Source organism: Bison bison, unplaced genomic scaffold (assembly GCF_000754665.1).
Source record: "Bison bison bison isolate TAMUID 2011002044 unplaced genomic scaffold, Bison_UMD1.0 scf7180017864526, whole genome shotgun sequence".
NCBI lineage: Eukaryota > Metazoa > Chordata > Mammalia > Artiodactyla > Bovidae > Bison > Bison bison.
This window is the reverse complement of record NW_011495077.1, coordinates 2,795,156-2,807,643: the sequence shown is the minus strand read 5'-3', so window position 1 is coordinate 2,807,643 and position 12,488 is coordinate 2,795,156. Positions and strand designations below refer to the sequence as shown.

The 12,488-nt window shown below is 50.3% G+C and overlaps 1 protein-coding gene across 1 annotated transcript in view; it reads right to left on the bottom strand.

The window, feature by feature from the left end:
• Positions 1-8,259: 8,259 nt before the first annotated feature.
• Positions 8,260-12,488, bottom strand: part of NFATC4 (nuclear factor of activated T-cells, cytoplasmic, calcineurin-dependent 4) — a 9,310-nt gene continuing 5,081 nt past the window's right edge. Inside the window, 6 exon segments of the mRNA XM_010831363.1 lie at positions 8,260-8,674; positions 9,400-9,981; positions 10,176-10,302; positions 10,557-10,612; positions 11,543-11,683; positions 12,112-12,311. Coding sequence (XP_010829665.1) covers positions 8,607-8,674; positions 9,400-9,981; positions 10,176-10,302; positions 10,557-10,612; positions 11,543-11,683; positions 12,112-12,311 — 1,174 coding nt within the window. The 3' untranslated portion in view covers positions 8,260-8,606.

Here is a 12,488-nt window from a genome sequence, read left to right as displayed (position 1 = left end):
GGTAGTATCTCTGTATTTTAATATGCTGTCTAGGTTGGTCATAGTTTTTCTTCCAAGGAGCAAGCATCTTTTAATTTCATGGCTGTAGTCACCATCTGCAGTGATTTTTGAGCCCAAGAAAATAAAGTCTGTGACTGTTTCCACTGTTTCCCCATCTATATGCCAAGAAGTGATGGGACCAGATGCCATGATCTTCGTTTTTTGAATGTTGAGTTTTAAGCCAGCTTTTTCACTCTTCTCTTTCACTTTCATCAAGAGGCTCTTTAGTTCTTCTTCTCTTTCTGCCATAAGGGTGGTGTCATCTGCATGTCTAAACTTATTGATATTTCTCCCAGCAATCTTGATTCCAGCTTGTGTTTCATCCAGCCTAGCATTTCTCATGATAAACTCTACATATAAGTTAAATAAGCAGGGTGACAATATACAGCCTTGTCATACTCCTTTCTCAGTTTGGAACCAGTCAGTTGTTCCATGTCCAGTTCCAACTGTTGCTTCTTGACCTGCATACAGGTTTCTCAGGAGGCAGGTGAGATGGTCTGGTATTCCCATCATACCATAAAACTCTAGCACATTGGAATTGGAAGCAATCTCAGATACAGTTTGGACCAGCCCAACCTCTGCATTTCACTACTTAAAAAATGAGTGATATCCAAATGGGAGCATGAACCCCAGGGCCTTTGATTCCAAGTCTAAAGTTCAGTATCCGGACTGTCTGTCTGCCTCATGTGAAGGCAATCCCGCATGTTTACTTTTCATGTGATTTCACCCATGTGATAAGGAACCGGCTGCAGTATCGTGGAAAACATTGCTGGACCTGGAGTTACAAGCTAACCTGCGAACCCCAGCTCTGTCCCTGAGGAGCTGTGTGACACTCGACATTACTTAAGCCTCCTGTGTCTCAGTTTCCTCATCTATGAAATGGGAAATAGTAATAGAACAACTTCCTAGGATTGTTGGGAGAGGATTAAATGAGGTGGGCTTTTTGAGGGTTTGGTGAGATGCTTGGAGCAGAGTGAGCCTTCCCCAGATGTTATCTACTTCTGTTGCTGCTGTTCTTGGTACATATTTCTGAACCTTGGTTGCAGCAAGCATGGAGTTAAAACACATAATGTATGCTCCTAACACGCATCACAAAAATGGCAGCTTTTATTATTCACTGTGCAAGGAGAGACGGAGTTATAAACATTGACTCTGCTCTTTAGGACCTTACAATCTAGTAGGAGAAAACAGGGAAAGCTCTCTTAAAAGAATACAATTAACAGGCAAATCTATGATTCCTAGGGGCCACATGACTGTAAATTCTTAGAAAGGGGAATTGATCTTCAAGGGATGGTCTGAGAAACCAAAGAAAATGATATAGCATGGGACGTTCATAGAACAGCAAAAAGGTCTTGCTTTTTCTAACCTTCCTCCTCCCATCTGCCCACCCCACCCTCCCCCTTGTTACTGCTGCCCCCTGGTGTCTATCCCCTTCCTAGCGCGCCTGGGCGCTGTTCCCTTGTTCACTAGGAGGAAGGGGCCACCACCTGCCCAGGGCACAGCCAAGTGGGACAGAATATCGGCTAGGTCCTGCTGGGAAGGAAATGAAAAAAGTCAAAGTATTAGCTGCGCAGTCGTGTCCGACTCTTTACGACCCTATGGACTATAGCCTTGTCCACGGAATTCCCCAGGCAAGAATACTAGAGTGGGTAGCCATTCCCTTCGCCAGGGGATCTTCCCTACCCAGGGATCAAACCTGGGTCTCAGACGCTTCACCATCTGAGCCACCAGGGAAACCCACTGGGAAGGAAGGGATCTCTTTTCTTCAGGTTCTCCAGCCTGGACAAGGACACAAACAGCAACTGCCTAGATGGAGGGGAGGGAAGAAACCAGGCATTTATGGTTCGCTGGAGAGTGCATCCAAAGTGCCTGGGACACATCCAGTGGCTTCGAGACCTGGGAGCAGCAGACAAAGGGGCCGAATCTCCAAAAGGGAGACAATTGTGACACGTGAGAACAGGTTGCCCCTCCCCCTCCTAGAGCTTCAGCTTCACTCCCTCATTGGCGTCAGTGTGTAAACATGCTTGTTTTTCCTTATAACAAAGATAAACATCTCAACCCTTTTCAAGATTCACAGTTATATATTTTGTAGAATGCTTGCCAACTTGGGCTTGTTTGGTGCTTTCTTATGAATAGACTGAGGTTATGGGTTTGGAGAAAGAATATCATGGAGGTTATATGAGATTCTTAATGTATCATATCAGGGACCCCCTGATATCGAATGACTTATTGCTGGTGATGTTAACCTTGATTGCTTGGTTAGGGTGGTATTTGGCTGGTTTCTCTACTGTGAAGTTTTTAATTTTTCCCTTTCCATACTCCATTTGTTAGAAGCAAGTCACTAAGTCCAGACCATGTTCAAGGCAAGAGTTATTAAGCTCCAACTTCTAGAGCAAGGGACAGTACATTAAAACCCTCACAGTAATTAGTAGGGCTAATTTTGGAGCAGATACTTTGAGGCTTTACAAATATCCTGGTCTCCCTGAAAGTTTTACCTACAGATTTTAGCACTCATCAATGGATCTTGCCTATAGCAAGATGGTCTAATGGTGATTTCCTATTTCCCTTATTCCTTCTACACATATTAAGAGAAATTTTTTCTGAAAAGATTATCCCTTCTCTCATTTATTCAGTCATTTATTTGTAGCAGTGTGGACTTACAGAGATTTATTATTTGAATTATAATCTAATATTATCATTACTTTTTACATTGCTCAAATTGTTTCAGCTCTGGCCACTGGAACGTCATTTGAGTTGGCTCTTGTGTCTTTTGAATAGGTGCCTTGCCTTTTTGGCACTTACTTTCTGGAAATGTACATTGCTCCAGAATTACGTCGTATTTTCCCTGTTCCAGTTCTAGAATTAGCCATTTTTCCAAAGAACCCTGGTTCCTTTTATTGGAGAATGGTATTTAGAAGCCAAAAGCTAGATGCTAGGTGTCTCCATTGCTAATGAGTGCCACTCATTTTAGGCTTTCCTAGCAGACAAAGCTTCCAGAGAAGGCAATGGCACCCCACTCCAGTACTCTTGCCTGGAAAATCTCATGGATGGAGGAGCCTGGTGGGCTGCAGTCCATGGGGTCGCTAAGAGTCCACGACTGAACGATTTCACTTTCACTTTTCACTTTCATGCATTGGAGAAGGAAATGGCAACCCACTCCAGTGTTCTTGCCTGGAGAATCCCAGGGACGGGGGAGCCTGGTGGGCTGCCGTCTATGGGGTCACACAGAGTCGGATACGACTGAAGTGACAGCAGCAGCAGCAGCAGCAGACAAAGCTAACAAATATATGTATGTATATTAACCCCTATATACACACAATATCTATATTTATCTCTGCATCTATTTGTGTGTTTATGTGTGTGTAATATGTACATATATATCATAGAGATACCTATGGATTATTGGTCTATGTAGATATTTATATAGCTCTATTATATATATTCTGTAACATGTATAATATTATGTTAATAGACATAGACATAGATATCTGTAAAGTGAGAATGAGTTCATTCTGATATCTCCAACTTGAATCCAGCACCACAAAGTTTATTCTGGCCTTCCACTCCCCACATCAACCTAACCACCCCCTTCTTTCCCTGACAGTAGAAACCCTATCTCACTACAATTTATTTACTTACTGTTCAACACTAGTATACAGGTTAAGTAGTATCAGAATTGTTAACCTGTGACCCTTTTACCAGCTATAACCTTTATGTATGATTCCTTTTGTCTTACAGTATCCAGTCAAAACACTGTTTTCCAAAACTACCTGTTTTAGCTCCTCCCCCACATTTTCCGTTTATATTCATAATACAGTTAGATTCATATATTACATTTTGCATTCTATTTAGGATTGAATGACTTTTAAAAGTTTTGATTACAATTAAGTTCTGTCTTTGTAGAGTTCTATAGATCTCGACATAGAAAAGTGGCATAGAGTCATGTGTTCAGCATCATGATAATCACCCAAAACAGTTCCATCACACTGAAAATTCCCATGTGTGATCCCTTTGCAATCAACAACACCTTGTTCTCTAAGTATTCCCCCTGCAACCACTGATCTGTTTTCTATCATTTTGCCTCTTCCAGAGTGTCATGTAAATAGAATCACACAAAATGTAGCCACTTGAGTCTGGCTCCTTTCACTTAGCAAAGTGCATTTAATGCTTATGTATATCGTTGCATGAATCAATAGTTCATTGATTTTTACTGCCGAGTAGTATTCCACTGTACGGGGCTTCCCAGGCAGTGCTAGTGATAAAGAACCTGCCTCAATGCAGGAGATGTAAAAGACACAGGTTCAGTCCCTGGGTCAGGAAGATCCCCTGGAGGAGGGCATGGCAACCCACTGCAGTATTCTTGCCTGGAGAATCCCATGGACAGAGGAGCCTGACAGGCTGCAGTCCACAGAGTCACACAGAGTTGGACATGACTGAAGTGACTTAGCACATACGCATGCATTCCACCACATGGACATACTACACTTCATCTGTTTACCCACTGAAGAACATCTTGGTTGTTTCCAGTTTGGGTTGTTAATGAATAAAGCTGCTATACACATTTGGGAACAGATTTTTGTATGAACATATTATTTTATTTACCAGGGTCAATATGTAGGGAAGAGATTGCTGGTGGTATTGCATGGCAAGTCTATGCTTAATCTTATAAAGAATACCCACACTATTATGTCTTTAAGTCTTGTATAGTCAAGAGGTTCCTTCCCCATATCCTTTTTTTCCCTTTTCTTTTCTTGAAATGTTTTGTGGAATCCACTAGACAATGATGCCATTAAAACCATCTTCCAAAAATATACCAAACCCCTGCATACTTCCCAAACTGCGTCTGGAGTTTCCAGGAGGTATGTGAGATGTTAATCCTCTGCAGCCTTCTTCCGGACACTTACCAGGTCTGGCAAGGGGTGCTCCAAGCAGAGCCCAAACCCACCTGGAAGCCTGCCCAGGGTGCCCTCCCCACATGCCTTAGAAGTCCAGACATCCAGCCAGAGAAGGCGACTCGAAAGTTCTAGGGCAGCTCATCCTGCACCAAAGCTCCAGGCTGCCCGGAGACCATCTCAGATTGTCCAGGGAGCAAGACAGAGTCGGGTGAGGGGAGTGGTAAGCTGCAACGGCAAGAATGTGTGTGCCTTTCCCCTCCCCCAGCACACCTTTCCAGGTGACCTTCCACCCAGAGTAGGCCAGACTAGATCTGTGAGAAGGGGGCAGGGAGCTGTTTTAGAGCCTGAAGTGGGAAGGAATGACCCTTAGTTGACAAGCAACTCTAGTTCTCAAACTTCCTTGTCCTGGAGAATCACCTAGGGTACTGTTTAAAATGCTGAAACTCAGGCCTGCCCCCAGAGAATACAACAGAGCAGGTCAGGGGTTGCCTAGGAATCTGTATGAAGAACAAAAATGAAAAAATAAATAAATAAAGCCAAAAACCCTCCCTAATGACTCAAACACAAGTGATCCTCAGACCACACTTCGAGAAACCCTGGCCAAGAAAATGTTTTCTGGCACCAACCGAAGATCCACCCCCCTTCTCCTCTCTCCCCCAACTCCAGCCTCAGGGAGTTGGATGTCTTAGGAACCTGGGAAGAGACAATGACCCTGGGAGCTGACCTACTTTAGGATTCTAATGGGAAGAGGGGTTAGGCCTTTAAATTGTGGGCCCAGAGGGCAGAACAGTGCCCTGGCAGAGCAGTCACAAGGAAGCAGATGAAGAACTGTAAGGCAAATCTACTGTACCAATCCCAACCTGTTGCTGTCGTGATTTACTCACTAAGTCGTGTCTCTTTGCAACCCCATGAACTGCAGCACACCAGACTTCCCTGTCCTTCACCATCTCCTGGAATTTGCTCAGATTCATGTGTATTGAGTCAGTGATGCTATCTAACCATCTCATCCTCTGCCACCCTCTTCTCCTTTTTGCCTTCAATCTTTCCCAGCATCAGGGTTTTTTCCAACTCATTGGAAAAGTATTGAAGTTTTAGCTTCAGCATCAGCCCTTCCAATGAGTATTCAGGGTTGATTTCCTTTAGGATTGGCTGCTTTGATCTCCTTGCTGTCCAAGGGACTCTCAAGAGTGTTCTCCAGCACCACAGTTCAAAAGCATCAGTTCTTCAGTGCTCAGCCTTCTTTATGGTCCAACTTGCACATCCATACATGACTACTGGAAAGCCTAAGCCCAATCATCTAGTGGGAAAGCGCCCTTTACCTTTGGATAGGTTTCCCACTATGGCTACAAAGCCCCTCAGAATCCAGCTGCTGCTTCCCCCTAGTTCTTACTCATGGCGCCCCATTTCTAGAACTTCACCAGTTCTATGAGTGTGCCAAGGCCCTGATTTGTGGGCCCTCCCTCCAGATATAGTCCATTTGGGGGTAGTGCCTGGGCCTGCCCTTGCCCCACTCTCAGCCCAGTCAACCCCCAGGTCATGCTTCAGATCTCGGTCTAGAAGTCAACCCCAAAGTTCCCTCTGACCCCCACAGCTGGATGGAGCATCCCTACTCTCTGTATCCCATATTAAAATTATTTATTGCCCCCTACCCATCTGACATACTGTCTGTATAAAACACCTTTACTGAGTTGAATTGTTGAGTTATAACGCACTGTTTTTAATCTGTCACCCCATGAGGCCACGGGGTCCTCCAGGACCCACTAGCTGGCATTTAGTAGCTGCTCAATAAATGCCTGGCAGTGAATGAATGGCAGTGCCCTGGCAGAGAGTAAAACAGTCTGCCTGGGGAGGCAATGAGCCCTCATCACTAAAGCCTTTCATTCACACAGGCTGATGCATCCCCTGTCAGATCTCGCAGGGGGAGTTGAAGAGTGCTGGCTAGGACATGTGCGCCCTGGGTCCCTCCTGCCATGGGAGCACTGGGTGACCACACTAGCCCTGCTGGAGGATACCTTTGAGGAGCAGCCACGCCCCAGCGAGCCAATCACCTGATGTCAGTCTGGTTCGCAGCAGTTTGTGTTCAGGAAGATAAAGCAAATTCATTGCAAATCAGCAATGACCAGACCAGAGGTCACCCTGGTTCTCTTGTCCTCCATTCCAGAGCCAGCTTCTGTCACACCCACTCCTGAATACATGGGGACTTGCCAAGCCTGTCTGGACACACTGGACACAGAGAGGCCCCACCAGCCTTGAGGCAAGGCAAGTTCCTAATACCTGAATATCTCTGGGCCGTGGCCCCTGCTGTGTGCCAGGCTCTCCCCAACCCACTGGGACTTGGGCCCCCTAGGCTGTGAAGACAGGGGGCCATCCAGCTTTCCCAGGCTGGGCTTGTCAGTGGTGATAGCTGCACATATAGAGCGGGCCGGAGTTCAGGCAAAGCCAGGGCTCCCAGGGAGCTGCTTAGCTTCCTTCAATCTACCTCTGAAGCATAGATCTTTCCCAAATGTCTTCACAGTCCCCAAAGAGGGCAGAATCCAGAGCACGGATGGGCCCAGGCCATTCCTCCCTCAGCCCCTACTCTGCTCCAGAGAAATAAGCTTCGGGGGCCTGACCCCCATGGGTTAGGACATCTGAGGGTCAGCTGGGGGCAGGAGCCCAGGAGTGTAGCGTTCAACCTGCTTTGATTAGCTGTGTTATAAAGGGCAAGTCCATTTCCCTCTCTGAACCTTTGAGTCCTCCTTGATAAATGAGGGAGAGGGACTAGACAGGTGTTTCCTGACCCTGGCTATGAATCAGAATCATCTCAGTGATAGTAAGAGAAAGTAACTTGAAAATACACAGATTTTCCCAAAGCTCCTAAAGGAATCTGAATCCCCAGGGAGGAGAGGTTTACAAGCTCTCGCTCCCAACCTTGCCCTGGTGGGTCAGGGGGAGGCTCTGTTGTCGGTATTGTTTAGTCCCTAAGCTGTGTCTGATGCTTTGTGACCCTATGGACTAGAGCCCGCCATGCTCCTCTGTCCACGGCATTTCCCAGGCAAGAAGATAGAAGTGGGTTGCCATTTCCTTCTCCAGGGGATCTTCTCAACCCAGGGATAGACCAATGTCTCTTGTATTGACAGGCAGATTCTTTACCACTGCACCACCAAGGAAACCCCCTAAGGAGCCTCTGGGACCCTTCAAACCCTCCCCAGCCCCCTGCACCATGACTCTGGGATGCGGTCTTCCCAGCCACAGCCCACCGCTTACCAGGTTCTAAGCTTCCTCCAGCCAGGGCTAGAGTAAGCTGCCCCATATCTCTCTCTCCAAAGAGTTCTGGAGCCGGAAGCACTAGTCAGCGAGCAGTTTATTAGCCATCAGCCTGCCGGGCCTCCCCACGCCGAGGCCTGTACACAGTCTAGACAGGGCCTTCGCTCCCGGCAACCCTCCAGTCCTCGTGTGCAGGCCCCACCCAGAGTCCACCCCCACCCCAGTCCTCCACACTCTCCTGCTCCCACCCCTTCAAGGCAGCACCAGATCAGGGGCCACACCTCAGCTAGAGGAGGGGAGAGAGGGCAAGGGAGAGGAGGCGAGAGCTAGGGAAAACGGAACCAGATTGGCCCCCAAGCCTCTGGAACCACCACCCCAGGACAAGGGAAAGTGGGTAGGGCTGGGAGCAGGGTGCCAGGCGATGGTTCAGGCGGGAGGCTCTTCTCCAGGAGGTGCAGGGAAGCCACTCAGGTCTCGGCCAATGATCTCACTCACTGTAAAGGAGGGGCAGTTGAGAGACTGGGAGCAGGGCAGGTCGCCTCCTTTTCCAGAGACCCCCAATCCATTCCAGGCAGGCCTCCCTCTAGGATGCCTCTAGATTTCTCCTGCACTGGCTGGCTTCTCTTCCACTGGGCCTCAGTTTCCCCACTGTGTCCTAACACCTGCTCTCAATCAAATCTTGCTCAACTCTGTCCACGTGGGCTCTCGGGCCCTCATGCCAGCCCCTTCCTGCTGGCTCAGCCCGCACTGTCAGCAGGGCCGGAAGTGGGTGTAGCCGATGGGAAGAAGAAGAGTAGAAATAAGTGTCCTCATCGCCACTCAAGACCACAGTCACCATGTTTGGGGGGAGATGAGACAAGGGAAAACTTGACTGAACACCAGCAAACCACTGCTCCTCTCTGAAACTCAGTGTCTGAATCTGCAAATTGAGGGAGCTAGATTGAATGGTCTTGCAAGTACTTCTAGCCCTGTGTCTTTGTGATCTGGGGTCGAGGGCCTAGGCAGAAGGGTGGGGCAGGTACTCCCTGCCCCCTTCAGAATTAAGTTAACCGGAGTCAGCTGGCCACACGCACCAGGCACTTGCCTCCTGAGGCCCTCCAACTGGCCCCGAGGGGCCATCAGGGCCCAGTCTCTGGAAAGCCAAACTCCAGCCCTCAGTAAACATGCAGAGCAACCTCTTGCACACACTCACACTCGCAGCCCCGGGTCCCACACCCACCTTCCTCCAGCGTGATACCCTGGATAGGGACACTGTCTCGGAAGCCGCTGCCGTAGCCACCCCTGGATTTCTCCTGCTCCGGAGCCCCCTCCCCAGGGCCGTAGCTTGGCCCTACCTCACTGTATCCCTCAGCAGGTGGGGGGTGAACACTGCCCTGGGGAGGGAAGGGGCCTTCAAGTGGTGGGGATGAAGGCATCGGGGGCCGGAAGGGGGAGGGAGGAGGGAACTGCAGCCCCAGGGGAAAGGGGGAGCCCCGTCCTCCATAGGGGTCACTAGGGAAGGGCCGGGGAAGGAGAGAGACTGGAGGTGGGCGGGCACAACCTGTGGCACCCCCAGTCTCAGGGAACATCCGCAGGCCGGGTCTGTAGGATGGTGGGGGCCCCGTCTGGGGGTACAGAGGGGGCGTGCCATAGCTGAAGCCTTCTGACAGGTAAGGAGTTTCATAAGCAGGGTCTTCATGGGGATAGGAGGGGTAGGGGGGCCTGGGTGGTGAGAAGTCCATGTCAGAGCCAAAGGGGGGGCCCGATGCTGAGGGGAAGCCCCGGAGAGATGCATCCGGCAGAGGCTCCTCCTTGAAGATCACTGGATGGAGGGGAAGCAGGAGGACATGCTGGTGAGAGGGCTGGCAGTCTCCCCACCACATACCCGCTGACCCCACCTCTCCAGCCCAGGTTTCATCCAGCCCTTAGCCCCTCCCCATGGGGCACTGCATCCCTCTGCCCCTGCCTTAGCCCCCACATCCCCACCCTGCCACCACAGGCTGTACCAGAACACACCAGGCAGGAACTTGAAACTCTGGGTAGGACTGCGCTTCCTCCGCCCATTGGAGACGTAAAAGTAGACCTGGACCGGCCGGGACACGCGCTTGTTGCTGTACTCAGGGACGGCCAGGGTCAGAGTCACCTGGGGAGGAGCAGAGGATGAGGCACGGAGCCCTCTGGGATCTAGGCTCAGCCCAAACACCACCTCCTGGCTTTTTCCATTTGCTAAGGAGCAAAATTCATCCCCCAGAGGTGTCCCTGCTTCCAGAATGGCCAGGATGTCTCCTCTAGCAAAGAACAGGTCACTTCTGGAGTCCACTCCCAAGGCAAGGGAGTCAGCTGAGAATTTCCTGACTTCTCCCACCCCCAGGGTGGAGACCCTAGGAACACGGGTACCTCATTGCTCTGCAACCGGTTCACCGTGGCCTCCTCCTCCCATTGCAACTTTCCATCTGTGCAGAAAGAACAGGGAGCTCCAGCCCAGCCCCACAGTCCCTGCCCACTGCCATTTCCCCTCTTGCTGAGCTAAGGCCACACTCAGAAGGTCCTAACAAAGCCTGTTTACTCAATCGAATGGAACAGGCCGGGTTTACAACTGTCTCCAAGATCTCAAGCCATCAGTTGAGCCAAGAGGAATGGCAGGACCAATCCAGGGACCATAAAAAACTCCTGAGCCCTCCCACCCAACTCCAAACATCATCCCCTCGCATGATAGAGCTGGAAAGAAGTTCAAGGGTAGGAAAGGGTCTCAGCTTGAAGGGAGTCAATAAGACTCCAAGTCTCAGGACCCAGAACCTCTGACTCTGCTCTGATATGGTCCTAGGGTGCTAAACTTGAAGGCAGGGGCTGGGGCTCTGAGCAGGCAGGGTTAGGGGCGAGCTGAGCCTCAGGCTGGGGGGTGTACCTGGGCCCCTCAGTCTTCCCTTCTCACCCCTGCAGCTCTATGCTGGATGCCTCACAGGCTCTTGTCATCATAGCTGTGCTGCCAGTCCAGAAACTCAGGAGGGGCTCAGGGTCTGGCATAGTCCCTGAGGGCTACGGGTATAGTCCCATAGGGCTATAGTCCCATAGTCCCATAGTATAGGGCTATGAGTCCCATAGGGCTCAGGGTATAGTCCCCTCTTCCTTTCTCATCTTCCCTGTCCACATGAGGGTAAATTAGCTCACAGCTGACTCATCTTTAATAAAAAGAATGTGTATTTCTTACATTTATTCACCATCTTGAGCATTTCAGATGGCTGTCATATGCAGGGGAAGCAGTGCAAGAGGAAGGGCATCTTTCCGTTCCATTTTACAGATAAGGAAATTGAGGCTCCACTTGCTAGTGCAGAGACTGTTCACCCTCCCCGTTCCAAGCTCTTCCTCCCAGAATGGGTACTCACCAGGGCCCCTCTCGATGAACACCACCTTGGAGTCTGGCAGGAAGTTGGAGCCAGTCAGCACGAGCTCCTCCCCTCCCCTGACAGAGCAGGCACTGGGGCTGTAGGCCTCCACCTGGGGCAGCTCCTGAGCTGATCGCTGGGCTGTAGAGCAGTGCAGGAAAGGCCTGGCTGGGCTGCTATGGAGAGGACAGGCTCCTGCGCCCCCACCCTGCCTAGGACAACTGCCACAGAGCCTGGAGGAGCCCTCCTCAGCGGCGGACACACAAGAAAAACAACAGTCTTCCTGGGGTCACACAGGCCAGGTAAGGAACCCCTCCTGGGCGGAGAGAGAGGTCAAGGGGCTGCCCAGGGGCAGATGGAGGCTAGAGTTGCTCTGGTCCAGCCTAGGGGCCGAATCTGCAGCCGGGGTAAAATAGAACACTTCCCCCAGCCCACCCACAATAGAAATAAAGGCTGGGTCCCTTAGGGGACCAGCCAGGCACGGCACACTGCGGAGGCCATGGGCAGACAGACACACGGACAAGAAGTTAGCCAGAGACAGAAGGATGGCACAGGGCCTCTTTGCTCACAGCACTCGATGGGTACCGATGCTGTCTGCACCGAGACAACCTTCCCGCTGCCTTGGGGCACGTGTACTCGGAACACCAGCCGCACGCGTGTGTTCTTGCGCCCAATGTCCGTCTCGCCCTTCCGCAGTTCAATATCTGAATTCCGCAGCTTCAGGATTCCGGCACAGTCAATGCTGAAGCCAAAGAACGGAAGGCAAGCCCTCCCATCTGAGGCCAGAAGGGGATGCCTCCCAAGAAGGGAGTCCCCATCCTCCATCCAAAGCCCTAAATGACCTTCTCTGGGAGATTATGGGGGTGGCTGTTTTAACCCAGAGTGCTCCCCACCCCCAAAGTCCTCCTCTAGATAGTAAGAGGGCCTGACACCTCCTAGGGATGAC